The sequence below is a fragment of the Myxocyprinus asiaticus genome, chromosome 4 (genome assembly GCF_019703515.2).
Source record: "Myxocyprinus asiaticus isolate MX2 ecotype Aquarium Trade chromosome 4, UBuf_Myxa_2, whole genome shotgun sequence".
NCBI lineage: Eukaryota > Metazoa > Chordata > Actinopteri > Cypriniformes > Catostomidae > Myxocyprinus > Myxocyprinus asiaticus.
In genome coordinates, this window is record NC_059347.1 from 46883072 (window position 1) to 46908692 (window position 25621).

Consider the following 25621-nt stretch of genomic DNA (forward strand, 5'->3'; position numbering starts at 1 on the left):
TGAAAGTCTGGCATCACTGAAAGTGAATATTTTTGTGCCAGATATGCTAAATAAAATGCTGTGGGTCTTTACATTAGCATCATGCTTTCCCGTCAGTCTGTTGACTGTGTCACCAGCATGATGCTCAGTCTGTTGCTGTGACATTTCTGTGTCATTCAGCTTCAGTGGAACAGTCAACTGTCTAACAAATGTGTTTTTGAAATAGCGGGATGCTTAGCAAAACACTAGTGATGTATTTCATTTACACTGTTTCACACTGATTGATGGTGTTAACTGACAGGAAAAGAAAGAATTCTGTTATATAGGCTACAGGTGTTTTAAATGTAGGCTATTTTTAATTGCTTTGCCAGATTTATCGAATTGATGTGCCTAAAAAGTCACCTCCTTCCAAGACAAAATTTTAAGGTGAAGAGGGTATAAAGTATGTGTGCGCCTGCGTCCTGGTGAGACGCGCACCTGACGTTGGCTATTCAGTATTGTAGCCTCTGTGTGTGACTGTGTACATATTAAAGTGTGATGACAAAAATATAGAGACAAGAAACCAACGTCATTCAATAGAGTAGGATAGTGCGCAACTTTCACAACCATTCGTTTTACACCTAGTGGTTGTGTAGGGAACTGCGTGTCCAAAATCACCTTTCTTTTTGTAATAGCTTTTTTTGTTGGAGATAGACACACGAAACCAACCTCATTCAATAGAGTAGGATAGTGCGCAACTTTCACAACCATTCGTTGTACCCCTAGTGGTTGAATAGGGAACTGCATGTCCAAAATCACCTTTCTTTTTGTAATAGCTTTTTTGTTGAAGGACATAGAGACACAAAACCAATGTCATTCAATAGAGGAGGACAGTGCGCAACTTTCACAACCATTCATTTTACCCCTAGTGGTTGAATACGGAAATGCATGTCTAATATAAACCTTCTTTTTGTAATAGCTTTTTTGTTGAAAAATAGAGGCACGAAACCAACGTCATTCAATGGACACACAACATTATTGGGTTTTTAAACCCTTGAGTGGTGTTCATTTTTATGTTATTCACCCAATGTTTGTGGGTCTGATGGAGCCACAATATTTTTGTGTTTTTAACCCAAAGTATGCATATAAATGAGTTTGGTCCATCTCCTTCCATCTCTCTCCCAAAACATGACTTCTCTCAAACTTAGTGCTGTCCAGAAGATTTTCTGTATGGTGTTTGGGATGAAAACTTCAAAAGAAGACTTTATGTCCTGCACATGAGTAACCACCATCCATGTCGGCCCTGGATGCTTCCTTATAATGCCATGCGGGGTGGCTCATTCCTTGGGCCAGAAGACCATTCAATTTCACCAATTTTTGACATCCATATTCCTGCTCCTGCAGGCTGCTGATGAGCTTGTTGTAGACAGATTGGTCCTGACTGCTGATGGGCTGGTCCTGGGGCTAACTGAGGGTCAGTCTCATCCTCTTCTTCCTACACACTGTCGGACTCAGAATGGACAGGAACATGACACTTGTTTCGTGCCTCCATGTTTTTCAACAAAAAAGCTATTACAAAAAGAAAGGTGATTTTGGACATACAGTTCCCTATTCAACCACTAGGTGTACAACGAATGGTTGTGAAAGTTGCGCACTGTCCTACTCTATTGAATGAAGTTGGTTTCGTGTCTCTATCTCCTTCAACAACAACAAAAAAACTATTACAAAAAGAAAGGTGATTTTGGACATGCAGTTCACACACCAAGCTACTAATATATATATATATATATATATATATATATATATATATATATATAAATGTTTCTCCACGGTCCCTTACTTGCAGCTGTGACAGGAGGACCTCTTCCCTGGGTAACTCACATTGCGACGGCTTTTGCAGGCAAATGCTCATAATATCGAGTGAAAATAATGAAAACAAGCTTGAAGAATATTATTAGCTTTCCATGTTTTACAGTAATACTATTTTGGAAAATATTTTTTAAGCTGTTTAAGTGTTATCGCCGTTTATCGCTAAATGTGTCTGTAATATCAAAAACAAAACTAACTTAACCTCGCTTTGAGAGACGACGTGGATCATGCAAGTGGGTGCGATGCATCACTAATAACTGCGACCATCGTCCAATCCGCTTCATTTGACGCTTCGCTCAGCGTTTGGCTCTTCGCCGGACGCACGTACTCCGGAGAAACGCGTTACGATGACTTTCGGAAATACCTCCGTGGATTTATTCTCGCAGTTTTATGTCTTGCAGAATTTCTCCGCGTTTTTTAATTTCTCTTTGGTGGACGTGATGTACGACAGGGGAGCGAACTACGAGTCGGAGTCCCACAAACCGACCATCAAAGCGCTGCTCATCGTCGCGTATTCTGTTATTATCATCATCTCACTTTTTGGAAACGTGGTGGTTTGTCATGTAGTTATTAAAAATAAACGGATGCACTCAGTGACAAGTTTGTTCATTATGAATTTGGCCATTGCTGATATTCTTATAACTCTCCTCAACACGCCTTTTACACTGGTAAGTTTTCCTTATTCCCGTAGTAGGCTAATTATAAACAATATATTGATGTTGTTATTGATAGTAATGGAGATGCAATTTACTTTTCACAACAGCAACTTGTTACCTTTTAAGTCATTCAAATGAATCAGTCTTTTTTGTTATGTTAGATACACAAAAAATTATGTGCTGGATTTGCTTAAAAATATAGTGCATCATTTTTGCGTCCCACGTTTTAAGCAAATTCCACTAGGAATTTTAAGCAACGTTACCTAAAAAAACGTTGCTGGCTATGCCAAATTAATGAGCTTCCATTCAAAAATGTTTACTTAAAATACTGTGCCATGCCAGCTACTACATTTAAGGGTTTTTTTTTAACCCTAAGAGTCTCTGTTTACCCAACTATGCATTTTAAGCTCATTTAGCTCAAATTATTATAAATATTAGCAGCTTCAAATTCTAGGTTCTGTTCATTTAATTTCAATTAACTTTAAAATAAAATTACCTGAAGAAATAACAGACAACTGGTGAATATCAAAGGTTTTTATTGTTGGTTACAAATTCACAATCTAACATAGATATTCTTGCTCTCCTAGAACCAAAATACGTTCTCAAATACAAAAATAACAAAATCATGACGATAAACAAAAAACATAAAAACAAGTGGGCTATGCAAGGACTTAAAGAATTTCAGTAAATCTAAATAAACACAATTCAAAATGCATTTAACAGACTGCACACTGCAGAAATATATGCAGGTAGGAGAATACTATCTGAATTAATACTGTAACAAAAACACCAGAAACAGTTTGTATTTATAAATGAAACTATCATTCAAAAGATCTTTTCAACTTGGCCAGATATTGCCATCATCAAGATGCAACACCATTTACTGTATGACCTCAAAAAAAAGCAACTTTCGCTCTTCCTGCTTCAAAGCATTGATGGCATCTGCTCCTTTCTGTGCTTGGTCAAGCTCCTCTTCCTAAATGCATATAAATAATATTTGTCAAAATGTATATTAACAGTTTCCATTGTATTTATTTGCACAATAAAAAATCCTCAAAATCAGTAATTACAGAGTAAAAAGAAAAATGATGCTTAAAGGGATAGTTAACTCAAAAATAAAAATTCTCTCATTTACTCACCACCATACCATCCCAGATGTGTAGGACTTTCTTCTGTTGAACACAAACAAAGATTTTTAGAAGAATATCTCAGCTCTGTTGGTACATTCAATGCAAGTGAATGGTGGTCAAAAAGCACATTAAGGTGGCATAAAGTAATCCATAAGACTCCAGTGGTTGAATCCATGACTTCAGAAGTGATATGATAAGTGTGGTTGAGAAACAGATCAATATTTAAGTAATTTTTTACTATCAATCTCCACTTTCACATTTTTCTTCTCTTGTTTTAGGGGATTCACATTCCTTGTGCATTTCACCACCTACTGGGCAGGGAGGAAAATTCATATTAAAAATGACTTAAATATTGATCTGTTTCTCACCCACACCTATAATTTCCCTTCTGAAGACATGGATTAAACCACTGGAGTTGTATTCATATCTTTAAAGAGCACCTATTATGGTTTTTCAAATATTACCTTTCATGTAGTGTGTTATATAGCTGTTTGTGAATTTAAAAAAGTCTGCAAAGTTTCAAAAATCAAAGTGCACGTCAAATGGAGTTATTGTCTCCCAAAAGAAAGAACCGATTCTGAACACCTGAAATGAGTCGTTAGTAATTCCAGACGTACTTCCTGTACTAACCTACGTAATTTGGTAACAAAAAATCCGCCTCTGGTCTTCATTGGCTGCCCACGAACAGCTTTGACCCGCCCTCAAACACTACACTAAGTGGAAGACCAATCACAACAGACTGGGACATCTGACCAATCAGAGCAGAGTAGACTCTCTGAAATAGGACTGCACCTAATGATTATTTTTTTTATCGATTAATCTAACAATTCTTTTTCTGATTAGTTGATTAATCTAACGACTAATTTGTCAATTATTCTAAAGATTTTTTATAATTATTACTTGATTAATATAACAATTAATTAACCCAAAATAAATATAAAAAACTTGTCTCATTAATATTTCAATATTTTATTAAATCATCTTCTCTTAAACACAAACAAATGTATAAGAAACAAAATGTGCACTGCAGGGCATTATTCTGCAACAAAAAACAGTGTTACTATGAATGCAAACTTTAATACAGTGAAAAAGACACTCTATTAGCGTAACATAAATATATATAAATAAATAAAAATTTCCAACATTCTTTTGAATGTCCATGTACTAAAATAAAATATTTGATGCCATGAGTGTACCTTCATTTACTATTACTATTATTTTGAATGGCCATGGAAAATGAAGCAATGTGATAATTTTACCTGGTCGCAAAAAGTAGTCTGTTAATTTACCTGATGAACTTTCACCTTTTACTGACCCTTTATGCTTCGCAGAGCTAATGTATATACCTTTATTAGCAACTGACACATAATTGCCAGCTTTACATGTCATACATTCTGCTTCCCGCGGATCTCGACCTGGAGGAAAGCATGGGAATTTTTTGTGCAAATCTTTTGTAAATTTGCACTTTCATTTGGGCATTGTTTCCACTCAGCTGTCATATGCTGCTACTGTCAAGCAACTGTTTGATGCCGAACACAACAGCGCTTTGCGCGTTCTCAGAGAGATTGACAGGCAGGAATTTGGCCAATAGTTGCAGCAAGCCTCTTATAATTTACCAATTGGTGTGCGAGAAGGCGGGACTTACAAAGAGGGGTTAAAGCAATGCAAATATACACACACACACAATGAAGTATTAGACCAGATGCACATCATAATGCAACTAAAGCCGAATCCCGGACATTTTCGCAAATTTAGAAATCCTGGCCTGAAAAAGAGGACATATCCGGGAAAAAGAGGACATATGGTCACCCTACGTTAGCAGCGGTGCAGAAATTACTTTTAACATGGGGGCGATGATGAAACATTTAGAAAATCAATTTAAAGTGACTACTACTAACAGAAACACGTGTTGTAATACTAATACAGGTGCATCTCAATAAATTAGAATGTCGTGGAAAAGTTCATTTATTTCAGTAATTCAACTCAAATTGTGAAACTCGTGTATTAAATAAATTCAATGCACACAGACTGAAGTAGTTTAAGTCTTTAGTTCTTTTAATTATGATGATTTTGGCTCACATTTAACAAAAACCCACCAATTCACTATCTCAAAAAATTAGAATACATCATAAGACCAATAAAAAAAACATTTTTAGTGAATTGTTGGCCTTCTGGAAAGTATGTTCATTTACTATATATGTACTCAATACTTGGTAGGGGCTCCTTTTGCTTTAATTACTGCCTCAATTCGGCGTGGCATGGAGGTGATAAGTTTGTGGCACTGCTGAGGTGGTATGGAAGCCCAGGTTTCTTTGACAGTGGCCTTCAGCTCATCTGCATTTTTTGGTCTCTTGTTTCTCATTTTCCTCTTGACAATACCCCATAGATTCTCTATGGGGTTCAGGTCTGGTGAGTTTGCTGGCCAGTCAAGCACACCAACACCATGGTCATTTAACCAACTTTTGGTGCTTTTGGCAGTGTGGGCAGGTGCCAAATCCTGCTGGAAAATGAAATCAGCATCTTTAAAAAGCTGGTCAGCAGAAGGAAGCATGAAGTGCTCCAAAATTTCTTGGTAAACGGGTGCAGTGACTTTGGTTTTCAAAAAACACAATGGACCAACACCAGCAGATGACATTGCACCCCAAATCATCACAGACTGTGGAAACTTAACACTGGACTTCAAGCAACTTGGCTATGAGCTTCTCCACCCTTCCTCCAGACTCTAGGACCTTGGTTTCCAAATGAAATACAAAACTTGCTCTCATCTGAAAAGAGGACTTTGGACCACTGGGCAACAGTCCAGTTCTTCTTCTCCTTAGCCCAGGTAAGACGCCTCTGACGTTGTCTGTGGTTCAGGAGTGGCTTAACAAGAGGAATACAACAACTGTAGTCAAATTCCTTGACACGTCTGTGTGTGGTGGCTCTTAATGCCTTGACCCCAGCCTCAGTCCATTCCTTGTGAAGTTCACCCAAATTCTTGAATCGATTTTGCTTGACAATCCTCATAAGGCTGCGGTTCTCTCGGTTGGTTGTGCATCTTTTTCTTCCACACTTTTTCCTTCCACTCAACTTTCTGTTAACATGCTTGGATACAGCACTCTGTGAACAGCCAGCTTCTTTGGCAATGAATGTTTGTGGCTTACCCTCCTTGTGAAGGGTGTCAATGATTGTCTTCTGGACATCTGTCAGATCAGCAGTCTTCCCCATGATTGTGTAGCCTAGTGAACCAAACTGAGAGACCATTTTGAAGGCTCAGGAAACCTTTGCAGGTGTTTTGAGTTGATTAGCTGATAGGCATGTCACCATATTCTAATTATTTGAGATAGTGAATTGGTGGGTTTTTGTTAAATGTGAGCCAAAATCATCACAATTAAAAGAACCAAAGACTTAAACTACTTCAGTCTGTGTGCATTGAATTTATTTAATACACGAGTTTCACAATTTGAGTTGAATTACTGAAATAAATGAACTTTTCCACGACATTCTAATTTATTGAGATGCACCTGTATGTCATGCTTGGGTGGGGACAAAAAGTAAACAGGACTTATGGTGCTGCCTTGCTGCCGTCTTGACAAAGCACTCCGGGATGCTTTTGCTTCAAGTGTTCATTCATGGCAGTTGTACTGCTGTGATAAGCCATTTCCAATTTGCATAGCTTACACAGCACCACATTGTTGGGTCTCTGACTAAAATACTCCCACGCTTTAGATGACCATGGGCGAGCTTTTTTTAGCTGCAGCTTGTTCTTTGGGGGAAATCTATGCTTAAACCGGGCGCTGCCATTTTAATTACTCCATTGCGACGCGCCGACGCATGTTATGCAAATCGACGTATTTCTGTAATCTATGACGTTGATTACGTCGATGAATCGTCCCAGCCCTACTCTGAAAGTTTAGAACGAATCCTTTAGAACGGATCATTGAATGAGTCGTTTTTGACACTGGGAAAAAAAGGTAATGGTGCAATTTAAATTGTAAGCAAATTAAAGTGTTTTTAGACCTTGGATGCATGTAAATCTATTATATGAGACCTTTCAAACAAAATTAGGCACATTTAAAAACCATTATAGGTGCTCTTTAATGCTACCTTTATGTGCTTTTTGTACTTTCAAAGTTCTGGTCACCATTCACTTGCATTGTGAGGACCTACACAGCTGAAATTTTCTAAAAATCGTAGTTTGTGTTCAGCAGAAGAAAGAAAGTCATACACATCTGGGATGTCATGAAGGTGAGTAAACGATGAGAGAATTTTCATTTGAAGCACACAGCTATTGAACCACTGTACCAAATGCATAAATTTATATGAATGTCAGTGGATATGTTAAAATGGTGCTATATAAATATGAATAATGTCATCCAAATGTGTTTCCTACCTTTTTTTTTTTTTTTTTTTGCCTTGAAAACCTCTGATGACTCTTCTTTCAGTTATAGCGGTAGACCTGCCAGGACTATAATTTAAATGACCCTATCCTGTTAGACAAAAAATAAATAAATAAATAAAATAAAATAAAAATGTAACAAATAGTATAATTGTAACGGACAACATAAGCAACATGTATGGCTAGTTTACATTTAAGATTCACGACAAGACAATTTTCAACCACTGCAAACCCTGCAACATATTGCAACAGTATTATACTTATAATGTGACTCTTTTTTTACAAACCAACTTACACATGTTGATATCAGGGTGTCTCCTTTTGGCAAACCAAAAATGATAATTCTCTCATCATTTATGCAGTCTTATGCCATGTCAAACTCATTAGACTTTCTTCAGGGGAAAACAAACAAAGATTTTTGATGGATACATGATGTGTGTTTGCATATAATGGAAGTCAGTGAGGATAAAAACTTTCAAGATCCATAAAGGCAGCATCAATGTAATCCATATGACTTGAGTGGAAATTTTGGTTCCCTATCTGTCACTCACTTGACGTTGTGTCGATGTAGTGACACTAGGGGTCGCTCTTGAGAGCCACAAAAACCTCTGATCTTTGAGAAAAGGCCAATGGGAATTGGCGAGTGGAATTTGCATGCCACTCCCCCGGACATACGGGTTAAAAGGAGCTGGCTCGCAACCACTCATTCAGATTTTTTCTTCGGAGCCGAGTGGTGTTGAACAACGAGTTCCACTGCCATTCCATTCACCTCGCACACAAGAAGTGTATGCTGTTGGATATGTGGCACATTTCAGCAGCTTTCTCCCCCTCGTGCACGACTAGTGCAGAGTACACCCCTGGGGGCTTCGACAGCTAAGAAAGTATATATTCTGATAAAAGAGTATATTTTCCTCCAAAAGAGTGTGCACTGACAGAGAGCGTCTTTTTAAAGATGCTTTTCCGTCTGTGTGTAGTTCCTGGATGCGGTCGCTATCTCTCCGTCTCTGACGGCCACGATCACTGTCTCACGTGTCTGAGCCGTAGTCACGTTGAGGCAGCGTTGAGGCCTGTATGATCCCGGTGTCACTGTGCATTTCATATCATGAAGAAAAGTGGCAATACGCAGCAATTGTTTGTGAGTTAAAGATGGATTGAAGTGAACAAAAAGGTGAGAGGGGTAGTCTTCACCCCATAATACACTGCAACAAAATAAGTTTTTGATTTGTTTTTGTTTTGGCTTGTTTTCCAATATAAATATCTAAAACTCCTTTAAAACAATGTACATTTACTTTAGCAGCTATACTGCAGAAGAAAAAATTGTTATCTGAGTATGTTGAATATAATATAAAAAATACAAATATTTTAAAATATCTAAAAATCCTTTTAAAAAGATGCATTCACCTGAGAAGCAGCATATAAGATATTTAGACTTGCTTTTAGAGAATAGATCTTGAATATAAGTATATTTTGTCTTTACTGCACTTGCAGAAGTATAAACAAGTGATAAAATACACTTATATATTAAATGCACTTATATGTAAGATACATTCTCTTAAAGCAATTCTAAATATCTTATATGTTGCTTCTCAAGTAAATGTATCTTGTTTTAAGGATTTTTAGACAATTTTAAATGGAAATCAAGACAAAAACACTTTAACAATAGGATTTTTTGCAGTGATTTTTTTTTATTGAATTAAACTTAATAAAAAGTATTTTTTACTTTAATTTAGTGAATGTCATTTAGAGGTATTTTTAAAAGATGATTTTGTCGTTTTTATTGTTAGCAAGCACGTCTCCACTGCTCTAGAGTCCAGTGGCGGCGTGCTTTACACCACTGCATCCGACGCTTTGCATTGCACTTGGTGATGTATGGCTTGGATGCAGCTGCTCGGCCATGGAAACCCATTCCATGAAGCTCTCTACGCACTGTTCTTGAGCTAATCTGAAGGCCACATGAACTTTGGAGGTCTGTAGCGATTGACTCTGCAGAAAGTTGGCGACCTCTGCGCACTATGCGCCTCAGCATCCGCTTACCCCGCTCTGTCATTTTACGTGGCCTACCACTTCGTGGCTGAGTTGCTGTCATTCCCAATCGCTTCCACTTTGTTATAATACCACTGACAGTTGACTGTGGAATATTTAGTAGCGAGGAAATTTCACCACTGGACTTGTTGCACAGGTGGCATCCTATCACAGTACCACGCTGGAATTCACTGAGCTCCTGAGAGCGGCCCATTCTTTCACAAATGTTCGTAGAAGCAGTCTGCATGCCTAGGTGCTTCATTTTATACACCTGTGGCCATGGAAGTGATTGGAACACCTGAATTCAATTATTTGGATGGGTGAGCAAATACTTTTGGCAATATAGTGTATATGTATATATATATATATGCTGCTAACGTCATGGTTCCAATGCACATATATATATATATATATATATTGGGTAAGATGGGGTCCTCTTGACCATAGATGTCACTAAATTTTATCTCAACACATTTATTGAATGGTTATGCTTTTATTAATCTTGATTTTTAATCTAAACATCAACATTTGTGAGATTTATTCCATCTGAACAGTATTGAGGTTAAATGGTCTATTTTTTTGTGATCGATTAATAATGATATGTGAATTTATTTTATGTTGGATATTAAAAGATTTTATGTTTATTGTGTGGACACAGTAATGCATTTAGATTTGTAGGATAAAAATATTGTTTTTCATCTTGAAGTAAAAAGTAAATTTATGACCCTTGGGGTAAGATGCCCCCCTCAAAATTGGGGCAGAAAGCCCCCAGTGGGATGTTGTTTCTGGTGTTTTTATTATTTAACTTAATGATTATTATAATTCATGGAGTTATTTTTTAATAATTCCATGAATTAGATGTACATTTCAAACATCTTTATTATTCATCATAACCTATAGGTCAGTTGAGTGGAATCATTCAATCTGAATTAATAATGTATTGCTATTATGACATCCCCTAAAATTATTCAATTATTAACATTTTTACAAACATAATTCATAGAATGGTATAGTGCAAATCAGATAGAGTATCTCTATGACTGGGATTCTGTTATTTGTCCATCATTATTCAGTTGTTCAACTAAATTGTCAAAATGCATAAATTTACTTAGAATATTTTATTTTGTATTTTACATTAATGACACACTTTTAAATGTAGAAATTAAAAATGATATCAGATGTATTTGATATGTTCCTCAAAAATCAGATGACAGCTGGGATATGTTTGCCCCAGAAGGCTTCTTGCCCCAGGTGATTTTTAATGTTGTGCTATAAAAACTAAATAAGCAAAGGTTTTCCTTTTATTTCCACTAATAATATGTTGTATGATGCATCATGATCCACATGCTTAACTCATCACCAGATGTGTTACAATTTAGCTGTAGATGCACACAGTTCTTAAAGGGGGGCATCTTCCAACATCTTTCCCATATATATATCTCTCAGGAGATCCCATACTAATCATGTTTTTAGCAACAATAGTAATAACAGTAACTGTAGTCCAACATTGGCAAATTATTGAAAAGTATTCCACAAGTTACTCCATATGATTTTATTACTGCAAACAGTACATCATCATTTAATGCTGGTTAAAATGATGAGCCCTCAAACAATGCAGTGACAACCATGCAAATGGAAGAAATCAGGTTAAGTACAATTTTTAAAAAATTTTTTTTATTCATTAACAGGACATCATAATTCCAAAAAGGATAGCATTATGATACTGCCAAATGGCTGAGAAAGTTTAATGAAGCATGTAAGTGTGTGTGTGGTAGTTTTTTATTTATTTTTATTAAATATATGTCAAGCAGATGCATGATTCATCTATCTGTGTGTGGGGTTTATGAGCACACACATGCTTTTCTTTCATGCATGCATTTGGATACAAGCACCCTTTACTGTGTTTTCTCAGGTCCGGTTTGTTTACAGTACATGGGTGTTTGGGAAGGTGATGTGCCATGTGAGCCGCTTTGCTCAGTATTGTTCTGTCCACGTCTCTGTACTTACGCTGGTCGCCATCGCCATTGATAGACACCAAGTGAGTGTATTTAAAATAACACACACATACCAAACACCAATTACTAATGAAGCTATTTGCAATATCTTATCACTTAAACATTTTGAGTATTCAGCTTTTTTCAACCTCTTATGAAAACTCAATGAATTATTAGTGCATGTCAATGTGCAATCAGTCATGATTCATGATTACTGCTGCCCATCAGGTGGTGATGCATCCAATGAAACAGAGGATGTCTCGGGTTCAGGGTGTAGCCTGGATCGGCGTCATCTGGGTGATGGGGTCCTGCTTCTCTCTACCTCATGCCATCTACCAGAAACTTTTGCGCTTTGAATTTGTGTAGGAACTTTTTCTTTCTTTCTTTCTTTCTCACAAAAAATTAAACTCCCATTGAATTAATTGAATTTAAAATTTAGCTGACACAGATGTTAAGATTATTTAAAATAACTAACAAAAAGACATTCCAAATCTTTAACCAGTCCATTTGGATGAGAATACTTCCAATGGGAAAATAAGCCACTGCTTGAAAAGCTCCTGAATCTTGGGAAATATTTATTTTGAGGCTTCATCTAAATGTTCATCTAAACCTCTTAAATGTTTGAATTCCTGCTTGAATAGATATAGAGAGATAAGTGCTTTAGAGAGATTGTACTGAAGTCTCCTACTGTATTTAATTTGACACCCTGTTGATACCCCTGATTGCACCTTCTATAAGCATGCAAATGCCATTTTTGGTTGCAATAGCAACATGGTAATTAAGGTTCTTTTCCAAAAAATAAAGAGCATACAATAATAAAAAGCATCAACCATGCTTTTGTCCCTTTACTAAAGACTTATGTTGAAATCTTTCTCTTATCTCTTTTAGCAATAACAGGGTACGTATGGTATGTCTGCCCAGCTTCCCACAGCCCTCTGATCTGTTCTGGAAGTATCTGGATCTTGCCTCATTTGTCCTTCTGTACGTACTGCCATTAGCGATAATCTCCATAGCATACCTCATTGTGGCCAAGAAGGTGTGGTTCCGGAATGCGGTCGGTGATGTCACGCTGGCCCAGTCGGCTGCCCATCGCAGGAGGAAAAAGACGACCTTGAAGATGCTGATCGCAGTGGTTGCCGTGTTTGCTGTCTGCTGGTTTCCCCTAAACTGTTATGTGGTGCTGCTGTCAAGTAAAGTGATCCCGCCCAACAACGCCCTGTACTTCACCTTCCACTGGTTAGCCATGAGCTCTACCTGCTATAACCCCTTTATATACTGCTGGCTCAATTACAACTTCCGTGCCGAACTCAGAGCTCTGCCTCTAATTGGACGCATAGCCAAAGGCAATGCTATTCAGCAATCCTGAGGAAGCACCCTACATACTTCAGAATTCTGAATTCTGTTTTCTCTTTTTGAATTCATATACTCACATACAAATGTACTGGAGCAGTTCATCTTCCCACCTGATGTGGTTTCTCTTTTTCATCTTACCCATGGCTCTCGTTTAGTCTTCTCCTTCTTAATGATACCCAAACCCATAAAGAGCACTGTGCTGCCATGGAAGAGATGACATAAATGCAGAAAGAAGATGTTAATTATGTTAACTCTGTGCTGTTTATTTTTTTTTTTTCTCAAGAAAATGTGTTGTCTAACTGCTAGGAAATCAAGCCGTAATGACATTGACAATGACATACTATGACTTAAGTGGCCAGTCCGTAAATGTTAAAATACTCACTGTTTCAAAAGTTTAGCTATAAGACATAAACAGTATGTGCGTGAATATGATTTTAGTGTGATAAAATTGCTTACTGACCATTCTGTATAAAGTTATAACCAATTTTACAATTTTGTTGCCAAGATGATGTAACACCGTAAATCCTGTAATCCTAACCCTAAACCTAATCAATTTAAATACCTTTACAGCTTAAATACCCAAGTTTTAAAATTAAAAATGAACGTAAGTGCTTTTATAAACTTATAAGCTTCATAGTTCTGCCTTAAAACCATCCAAAAAAATGGCCCCATTCACTTCCATTGTAGGTGCCTCAATGTAACTTTTTTTTTTTTTTTGTTAACGAAAAGGAGGGATAAGTCTAAATTTATTTTTGCATAACTTGTATTGAACCCAAAATATTCCTTTAATTTAATAGGATCTTTGATTTATTTATTTATATTTATTTTTGTATTTATTTTCTCACTTCAGCCATATAATTAGCCATTCAATTACCATGAGAAATTCTCAGGCAACACTGCATTACATGAATAAATATTGTTACTACAGTATCTATTCATTAAGTTTTACAGTATTTTCAATTTTGGTGTGAAATATGGGTGAAGTGCTGCTTTGTCACATGCTCTGTCTCTTGAGGCTTGTAAGAGGCTCCATATGTAATATTGCATTGAGTTCTGGCCTCTCTCTTTGCATTATGAACACACTATCCCAACCTCACTGTGGTATAAAATCTTTATTTCAGAATTGCCATTTCATGCAATTAAATTGTATCCCCATTGAACATGTCCATTTCATAGTAAACCATGTTCTGGACATTCCAGAGAGCAGCTGATTATATACATTTATAGATTCATTGAAACAGCTCATTGGCTCTCATCTGGGACAACACATTTGAGCTTAAAATAAATCACAGCAAGGTGTTTTTTATAATGCGATCTGTTCTAGCTTAGACCATAAATATGATATTGTACGTTATGTGAACGTTATCTCTTATTTTTATGTTTCAAGAAAAAGTAACAGCATATGGGTTTTGAACAACATAAGGGTGAGTAAATGAGTGAATAAAAGTACATATTCTATTTTTAGGTGAACTGCTCCTTTAACTTGTGGTTCATTTTTTTTGAGCACAGACCTAACAAGGACATACTCAAAATAAAACGGTCTCTTATAAAAAGATGACTCTTAGGAGATGTTGTACAAATTTCTGAATTAATTAAAGACATAAAGAAATTATTTAGAAAATCTTAAATTGATTGTTAATGATTACCAAATACTATGTGCACTAAAAATATAAGACACTAGTCTGTCCTTGTCACAAACTAAAAACTCAATGGAAGCCTCAAGTCACAGTTCTAAACTGATGGGGATAACGCTCTACTTTGTGTTTTATTGATCATATTCTTAGACAATGTCAAGTGAATTTTCTAAAAAGCTCCTTCAAAAACTTGCCAGATTACCACATTCATTCAATTCCTTTACAATGTACACAGATTCGTGCTTTAGCTTAAGCCTGACATGCTGAAAACTACTCTGTTAATGTTTTCACATTCACAATTATTAATGACATACAAATCATGTATTGTAATGACATATTTTCAATTAAAAATGGCGAATTTTGCCAAATGGTGAATAGTTTACATTCGGTTGGTACAAAATTGTAATCATAAAGCCATGTCACAGCCACGCCTGAGTCTGCTCCACGCCACAGCCACGCCTAAGTCTGCTCCACGCCATGTCACAGCCACGCCTGAGTCAGCTCCACGCCATGTCACAATTCACTGTTGTTTGCTTTGTGTTTATCCCCTGTCATCTGTTCCTCCCAGACTACACTTCCCATAAGTCCCTGCCCTCATCACTGCCAGCTGTCCTCGATTTTCCTCACCTGTGTTTCATTAACTCATTATCCCTTGCGTATATAATGCCCTGATTTCTGTTCAGTCCTTGTGACTTGTTATGTTTATGTATGTAATTCTCTAGTTCATGTTCTGGTTTAGTTCTTGTTTGTTTACGTTTTGATCTTACTTCCTAGTTCCCAGTTTTACCCTGTTTTGTATTTTGCTAAAATAACTTAAATAACTAAAAAACTTGCTACACTTAGATCCAGCTCTCTTGACTCCTTTCCGATGTTACAGGTCTAAACCAAATGCCCAAATAACATGAGTACATGCAGGATAATTATTATAGCTATGTCCATATATATATTTAGTTGCATTGAAAAATATAGAAAACAAAGTATGTGTGGCACTCTCGGTTCTGGATTTCAATATTCAGGTTAATAAAAGAATCTCAGATAATCTTTCAGTGTACACTGGAGAAATGGTAGCAATCTTAATGGCTTTACAGTGGGTAGAGGAAAAAAGACCATTGAGGGCCATATGGTCTGACTCAAGTTCATCATTAATAAAATTAAAAACATGTCATACTGAAAGTAGAGCAGACATTTTGATTGAGATACTTCAAACAATATACAGGATTCAGATGATGGGATTAATTGTAACTTTTTGTTGGGTACCAGTTCATGTAGGGGAAAAGCAAATGAGATGGCAGATGAAACAGCAAAATAAGCCACAAAAATAAACAAAAAAAAAAAACAAAGAGATATAGACATAAATGTAAAATATAGTAAGACTGAAATGAAGAGTTTAAATAAACAACATATGAGGAGTAGGTTATAATCTCTAGACTTAGATTTGGTCATACAGCACTTAATAGTACTTTGTATAGAATAGGGAAACATGATTCAGGGAAATGTGAAGTTTGTAATCTGGAAGAAACAGTAGAGCATGTTGACCGAGGTATAGTAATGAAAGAAAGATAGGCTATTAATTTTTAACTTTAAAGAGGCCCTATTATGCTTTTTGGGATTTTACCTTTCCTTTAGTGTGTAACATAGCTCTTTGTGCATGTAAAAGGTCTGCAAAGTTACAAAGCACAAAGTCCACGTAAAAGGAAGTTATTCTCTCCCACAGACAACACTGCTCAAGAACTACAAGAAATGAGCTGTTTGTAGTCCAGCCATTTCTTCCGTAAAGTATCTACATCACTATGTAACACATTTGCATAATGGCCAGCTAAGGGCTACTTTGGCCCGACCTCAAACAAACGTAGTTTTAGTCGAGGCCAGGATGAGTTGGGTTAGTGTTGTCGCCATGACGAGAAGACACTGTTATCTTCATTGCGAAAGCAAAACCTCTTTGTTTGGACTTCCAAAGGCAGATGAAATGAAGAATCAGTGGTTAAAATGTATTTAAATTATTTAGCAGTACAACCACAACCAATGCCAGATTTTCAAGACGGTTACTCCTGAAATATGGTGCAGTTCCCATTTTGTTGGGACAATCTGGCGTTTCACATCAACTGTGCAGATCACTATTTTCTATGTCTGCAATCCACCGTAGTGCTCGGCTAACTTGCTATGTAATGTTATTGTTTTGGTAAGGGTTTACTATTAATCTGTGGTCCACTTTTACCTAAAACTGTAACAAAATGGTCGAGTCTTATATAATTATATATACTGAACAAAAATATAAATGCAAATATTTCAAAGATTTTACTGAGTTACAGTTCATTTAAGGAAATCAGTCAACTGCAATTTACATTTGGCAGACACTTTTATCCAAAGTGACTTACAGTGCACTTATTACAGGGACAATCACCCCAGAGCAACCTGGAGTTAAGTGTCTTACTCAAGGACACAATGGTGGTGGCTGTGGGGATCGAACTGGCAACCTTCTGTTATGTTATGTGCTTTAGCCCACTACGCCATGAAATAAATCTAATCTAATCAATGCGTATGGAAAATTTCTGGGATCTTTTATTTCAGCTCATGAAACATGGGACCAACACTTTACATGTTGCGTTTATATTTTTGTTCAGTGCAATTACAAGCTGTAATGTTACGGCCGCTATCAGTAGTCCACGCTAACTTGCTCACTAATTCTCTAATACACCCAGTAATGTCCAACCGGGAGTAAGCCTCTGTTCTCCGTTCATAGCTCTGGCGACAAAAGTTCAGCTACTCCCATTCCAGCAAAAGATGACTAACTTAGATGCACTACGTGTCTTTTACTTGAAGCTTTGTTAGGTTCACAATAATCAACAGTGTACTTGTAAGAAAGCTTGTAAGAAAGCTACAAAATTAAAACTTACCACTGCGAAACGTTCTGCTCAAGTTGTGCTTGCAAATGTGGTTCAGGTCGATCAGCTTGTTCTTCCAAACTTTCATTATTTCATTCATTATAGGACTCTGGCTCGAACTGGTATGGCAAAAACCGACACCATGGTTACCACAGTTACAGTAGTGTTTACAGCTGCTCACAAAGCCTCAGGAGCTGAAACTCAGTTAGGGTAAGGGGCGTTACATTTCCGACACATGCTCTACGCAGTTGACCAATCACAACATACTAGGCCAGCTGACCAATCAGAGCAGACTGGGCTTTTCGGAAAAGGGGGGCTTTAAATAGACAGGAGGTAAATCAGAGCATTTCAGGCAGAGTATGAAGAGTGGGGAAAATAAATGTACAGTATGAGAAAAATATACATTAAAGCGTGTAAACCTATTCTAGTAGACCCCCAAAATAAAATTATGAACCTGTAAATTAGCATAATATGATTTTTGAGTTGACATCCTGGGAAGAAATTCATAAGATGATTTTTAAAAATGTTTTAATGCAATATCTGAAAGCGACAGAGTTAAATAAAAGAATATAGGTCAGTCAGGAGATACAGTGCATTTGTACTAAGAATAGCGTAATTTGATGCCAACCCACACTCCCAGCCAGCAGGTGGCAGTAATGCACCTTTCATTGTATGCCAACCGCCATAAAAAATTAAGAAGTGGGAAAAGTGTCTCTGCGATTTAGGGTTTGTCACATTTTCTCTACTTTCTAGCTAAAAATAATGTTATGACATGTTCAAATCTGAAAAAGTTCATTTTAAGAGTGAAAGTCCTGTTTACAGTGCTTCTGTTACATGCTATTAGCTGTCAACGCTAATATCATCGGTCTGTGTCATTTGGTGTTACAGTCTGCTATTTTAATCTTAACTAAGGTTTTAAAAACTCCTAGTTACATAATGGGAAGTATGTGGTTGTCATCAAAACCTTGATTACAGTTCTTAAAGTCCCTGTGAAATTGAAATTAAAGTTTTGCTGCTTTTAGTCTATATTTATTCCCTTTAAGGTCATCAATATGCTAGTGTACTTCCGAATGCTGACAAAATTAGTTTTCAGAAGATATAAGCATTTAAAATCAGCAGTCTCTCTCTTCCGGCTTGACAGACCGAGGCACAGTCATGGCGCCTGAGAAACTTTGTCCAAGCAAATGCTTTCTAGAACAAGAACACTCCCTCCGCCTAGCGTGTCTGTCTGTGTTCTAACTGGTGCTGATCATGCCTTCCCAGGGTACTTAGAAAGGAGCACAATCCATGCTGTAGGGTCAATTACAAACAGATTTTCCGATAAGAATCGCTTAAAATTAGTTTTGACTTACCTTTATCACCTTTCATCCTCCTGAAGCTCTCACAGTGGAGGGTAATTGTCTTTGTATGGAATAGGCCATAGGAATGATGACTTCTAAATAAGACACGCTGATGCCGAAGCTGGATGAAAGGAAACTCGCTGGAATTTATTTATATTTTTCTGCAGACAGAGGTTTCTTAGATATACTGCTTTAGTAAGTGTTCTTTATTCTTTATGCTTAGTGAATTGTGATTCAAAACGTGGACAAATCAGCTTCTACTCAATTGTTTCAAATTCATCTTTATTTGCACAACGGCTCCAGCCTTGTCCTAACGTAAAACCAAGTCCCCAACCTACATTTTTTTTTTCTCGTTCGAAAAGCCGTTTCACTCAGAAATATGTCACAATACAGTAATAAGTAAGTCATAACTTCCATTTCATGGCGACTTTAATGTCACCTGTCTGATCAAAACACCTGACACTGTTTCAATTCATGGTGTCATATGATTCAGTGTAAGAAACTGTTACTTCAAGGGCATAACACAACATAACATTACAATCTTTAAAAAAAACAAGGCATTAATGCAGAAGAAGAGCAGTGTACCTATAGAGGTGCATTTATGAATCACAATTACAAATTATCAGCTGAAGAGCACATACCATAAATCAGTACTCTATATTAGAGTTTGTGCAAGAATTGGGTTTCATATTTGTTAATGTATTTTATAAAACAATATGGTGTACTTCAAAAGCTTTTTTATTTATATATGTATTTCTTTGTATTTTCATATGTTATGGCAGACAAGTCTTATATTGCTGTCATGAAATACTATTTCAAGTTCAGTAATGATTGACTCACTGTTTATTGCTATCTTTTTCAGATGTTTCCCCTGTGATTTGCCCATCAACTTTGAGCACTTGACTCACCTGCGTCCCAACTCTGCGAGACTTGTGTCTCTGCAGAACAAAAATGGGCGTTTTCAAACCAGGATGGGCGTTTTTCAATCACTTTACACAATTTGCCTACTACCTTGAGATTCCCTACTTTCATTGGATGGTTCAGAAATGCCCATCCTGGTTTGGAAACGCCCACTGGTTACTACATTGAGATGCCATACTTTCATTGGATAGTTGAAAAATGCCCATCCCAGTTTGAAAATGCCCACAGATTGAGAAATGCCTACTACTGTTCCACAGAGACCTATACTTCAACTCTGTGGTCCCAGCTCCAATACAGGATACGTTTTAAAATGTGTAATATAAGATCAGTTATTTATCTCTGATGTGTCAGATTTTTAGTAATATTTCAATGTCTTCAAATTAAAGTGTGATGAAACTTGACTACATTAGCAACACTGTATTCATTTAGATACATTAAAGGACTAGTGCACTCAAAAATTAAAATTCAGACATTGTGTACTCGCCCTCGTGTACATCTTTGTTCAATGGAATGTGAGAAATTGATTGTGAATATTGGCTCAATGGGTAGCACTGTCGCCTCACAGCAAGAAGGTCCTGGGTTGGAGTCCCAGTTCAACTGGGCCTTTCTATGTGGAGTTTGCATGTTTTCCCTGTGTTTGTATTGCTTTCCTCCAGGTGCTCCAGTTTCCCCCACAGTCCAAAAGACATGCAGGTTGAAATAATTGGAGAATTGCCTGTAGGTGAGAGTGTGAATATGGATGTCTGTGTGTGTTGCCCTGTGATGGACTGGCCACCTGTCCTGCCTTCAGCCCAGCTGGGATAGGCTCCAGCACTACCCACAACCCTGCATAGGACAAGCAGATATAGAAGATGGATGGATGATACTTCTGTTTTTCCCCGTACAATGAAAGTAATTAGTGACAGGCTGCCAGTCCTTAATATTCTACCTAACATCTTATGTGTTCCATGTAAGAGTCTTTGAAACTACATGAGGGTGATTAAATGATAGAATAGATTTTTTTGGTGAACTAATCCCTATAAAATCATAAATCTTTTATTCTGTTTTACCAAGGTTAGATGTTTAAGACTTTATTTTAAACAAGTCTGTTTAAAAAAAAAATGATCTTGCAAAAGAGGTATTTATAAATCATTAACAAAAACATGTCAAACTCAGTATCTTGTAAAATATTTTAAACTGTTGTGCATGTTACTACAAAAGACAACACATTTGGGTACATTTTACACACACTGGTATAGAACATGACAGCTGGAGCTCTGGCTTTTTTGCTGAGTTTGTTGTGTCAGTTGTCTGGGACTGATTTCTCTAGTAAGGGCAAGAGCAATTACACATACAGTCCACTCCTTTATTGAAAAGAAAATGTTACACAAAGAAACAAGATTGTGGTCATGAAGCTTTGTAATGCAATACCAGTAGTACAAAAGCCCCACAACTGTTTTCTTCATCTAGTGATGTGGAGCAGAGAGCACCATTTCTCTACTAGGCCCATCCTCCAAAATCTTTTGTCCTCTTGTACCTCATACACTCTCTGGGTAAATACTGGAATACACATTGTTTACAGGGTTAATATAACAACTATTCCTCATGAGTAACATTGGATTGGTCTGCCGCAAAAACACAAAAGTACTAAAGAATATAAAACAATGCTTTTGAAGTACATATTACCTTATTGTTTTATAAAATACATTAACAAACGTGAAACCCAATTCTTGCACAAACTCTAATACAGAGTATTGTGTTTAACAAGTCCATATTTTTATTTTTATTTTTTATTTATTTATTTTTTGTCAAAATACATTATGAGATGGTAATAACTGGTAAGCACTTAACATCTTTAAATCAAAAGAACAAAACCACAAGTTACGCAAATTGAATGATTCAGAACACAAAATTTGAGAAACACACTGGTGGCCAAAGGTTTGGAATAATGTACAGATTTTGCTCTTATGGAAAGGAATTGGTACTTTTTTTCACCAAAGTACCATTCAACAGATAACAATGTATAGTCAGGGCATTAATAACATGAAAAAAAAAATTCAGAACTTCTTAAACTACTTCAAAGTGTTCTCATCAAAAAATCCTCCATATGCAGCAATGACAGCTTTGCAGATCCTTGGCATTCTAGCTGCCACTTTGTCCAGATGCTCAGGTGACATTTCACCCCACGCTTCCTGTAGCACTTGCCATAGATGTCTTATCGGGCACTTCTCACGCCTCTTAGAGTCTAGCTGATCACACAAAAGCTCAATGGGGTTAAGATCCATAACAATCTTTTCCAATTATCTGTTGTCCAATGTCTGTGTTTCTTTGCCCACTCTAACCTTTCCTTTTTGTTTTTCTGTTTCAAAAGTTGCTTTTTCTTTGCAATTCTTCCCATAAGGCCTGCGCCTTATTAGAACTAGAATTCAACGAAGCTGTCAGCTGAGGACTTGTGAGGTGTCTATTTCTCAAACTAGAGACTCTGATGCACTTATCCTCTTGTTTAGTTGTACATCTGGCCTTCCACATCTCTTTCTGTCCTTGTTAGAGCCAGTTGTCCTTTGTCTTGAAGACTGTAGTGTACACCTTTGTATGAAATCTTCCATTTTTTTTTTTGGCAATTTCAAGCACTGTATAGCCTTCACTCCTCAAAACAATGATTGACTGCCAAGTTCATAGAGAAAGCTTTTTTGTTTTCTTTTTTTTGTTGCCATTTTTGACCTAATATTGACCTTAAGACATGCCAGTCTATTGCATACTGTGGCAACTCAAAAACAGACACAAAGACAATGTTAAGCTTCATTTAATGGACCAAATATCTTTCACCTGTGTTTGATATAATGGGGAGCGATTTTCTAGTACCTAATTAGCAATTTAGCATGATTACTCAAGGATAAGGTGTTGGAGTGATAGCTACTGGAAATGGGGTCTGTCTAGATTTGATAAAAAATTACTTTTTCAAATAGTGATCGTACTGTTTTTTACATCAGTAATGTCCTGACTATACTTTGTGATCAGTTGAATGCCACTTTGGTGAATTAAATTACCAATTTCCTTCCCAAACAGCACAATCTGTACATTATTCCAAACTTTTGGCCGCCAGTGTAGGTAGTGCACTTTTTTGAATAGATTTATGCAACATGGTGAAGCACAAATGCTAATATCCAAAGGAAACTTTGCAGTGCTACTCAGATATCAGGACTGGCTGTAGTTTCAGGTGTTTCACTGTGATGTTAAAATCATTAAAGGCATGTTGGTTGGAGATAGTGAAGAAAGATTTCCTCCAAATGAAGATTTATTCATACAATGAATGTGAAACTAATGTGATTTTCTTTCACATGTTATGAGATGAATGGGAAAGCATTAAAAGTTCTGAATTCTTTAGTGATGAATCCACATAGCTGTATTGTACAGTATGCATCAATATACTAGTCAATATGTACAGTATTTATGCATCCATACAGTATATGGTGATTATATATGTAAGGCATATAGACAGTTTCTGTCAGGTGTCATTAATTCACTTAATGATTCTAACTATGTGATGAGTAACTGTAATAATCTAAAGAATTATGCCGTAAAATATAAATTTCTAATATTTCAGTGTTCTTAATTGTGTCTCAGATGCGGTTAACAAATGTGATCTATTTTTGGTAAATTAAAACAGGTTTTGTTGTTTGTAGTTTGTAATTTGTAATAAAAACAAACAAGCAAGCAAACAAACAAACAAACAAACAAACACCAAAAGCACCTTTTGGCCCAGGCAGATTTGTCAAGACTGATTAGTTGTGCCATTGTGCCTGAAGCAAGCCAGATTTCTTGCCTTTTGTCTATTTAAACCAATTTAACACTAAGCTGACTTCTGTTGTGTTGGATTGCATCACCCCTATAGAATACTGTTGCCCAATCTGAGAGGTGCATTATTCTTTGAATTACTGCAAAAAGTGGATATTCTTCATACAATGTTCAATCCAACCACAGAATAACTGAATGTATTGTTGTGCAGTGTGTGTGTGTGTGCATGTTTATCCACATGTCGTGTGTGAGAGATAACTGTCTATTTGGACACAGCTCTTTCAGAATGAATTGCAGAATTTATGTCCCAGTTGCAGAGTTGTTTGCTTCTTTGTTGAGATTTCTATAGCTGTAAATTATATGATATGGATGACAACCATTTATTAATGATACAGTGTATTGTCAAGCATGTACCTGTTTCCTCTGTGCCCATCACATGTCAGATGCATATCTCTTTCAAAGCTGATAAATCAAGTAAAAAAAAAAAAAAAGATTTTCTTAGGTTTAGCCCATTATTATTTTTTTTTATACATCATAAATTATATTGTTGTTACGACCCCGTCTAGGGTCACAGAAAATAATCTTTTTACAGGTTTTATTTACAACACCACAAATGTAAGAACAACTTCAGGGGTGAGCAAAGGCCAAAACAACAAACAAACACCAACCTAACTCTCAGTAATCACCTAATGAAAGAGAAATAAAAATACATTCAATAATCTAACTCCCTAACTAACAAGAGAAAAAGGATAAATACAAAAGAAATGGCATCCACCCCCTACAACTTCCAAAGTGGATTAGCTATTTACAAAATGTACAAAACCAACAGGACAAAAAAACATCAATGTGTGCAAAATTAGGTCACTGGATGTAACAACTGTGCACTGCTGATGATGGACCCTTTTCACAGACTGTAATGATGCTTTTTGCCTTATTTTGCAGTGTAAATCTAGCGTATATATATATGTATATATATACACACAGGGTTAGGAGGGTTACTTTTAAAATGTATTCCACTACAGATTACAGAATACATGCTGTAAAATGTCATTTGTAACGTATTTCGTTAGATTACTCAAGGCCAGTAATGTATTCTAAATACTTTGGATTACTTCTTCAGCACTGGTAGATTTTTTCATTTGTTTTGACTATAAAAACTCTGCCAGTACAGTAAGACAAAATACACATGTTAAAAATACATTCTCTGAAAAACCTAAATATCTTATGCAGTGTTGTTTCTAAAACAAGATAATTGAAATTGATCTTGTTTTAAGGATTTGTTTTTAGATATTTTTACAGGAAAACAATAAAAAAATAATCAAGAATAATATTTTTGCCCTAATATCAAATGTCTTACTAGAAAAAAAATTATGATCTAAAGTTAATTTTCTTGACAAAAAAATATGATCGTGCCTGGTAACGTGCATGTAAAATGGCTAGAAATAGCATTTTAGCTTAGCGTAAAGCTGACCATTTATACAAGGTTTATTTCCATTTCTTCCACTCCAAACTTACTTCAGAGTTCTCTGTCTGCTCATATGAATGTAACACATCATAAGAAAGTGTTTCACTACTGCTCAAACGCTCTTTGGATCACATCATTTATATGTATAAATGTTTTCCATCTGAATGAACTAAATAATAAATGAAACAAATGACAATAAAATGCAAAGTAATCTCTTCAGTATTCAAAATACTTTTTGAATGTAA

General features: G+C 36.4%; 1 protein-coding gene across 1 annotated transcript; it reads left to right on the forward strand.

The window, feature by feature from the left end:
* The first annotated feature begins 2154 nt into the window (after window positions 1-2154).
* Window positions 2155-15769, forward strand: gpr83 (G protein-coupled receptor 83). Its single transcript, XM_051694795.1, has 4 exons — window positions 2155-2495; window positions 11926-12051; window positions 12236-12369; window positions 12896-15769. The coding sequence occupies exons 1-4, from the start codon at window positions 2175-2177 to the stop codon at window positions 13371-13373; spliced, it is 1059 nt and encodes a 352-aa protein (XP_051550755.1). The 5' UTR covers window positions 2155-2174; the 3' UTR covers window positions 13374-15769.
* Window positions 15770-25621: the final 9852 nt, after the last annotated feature.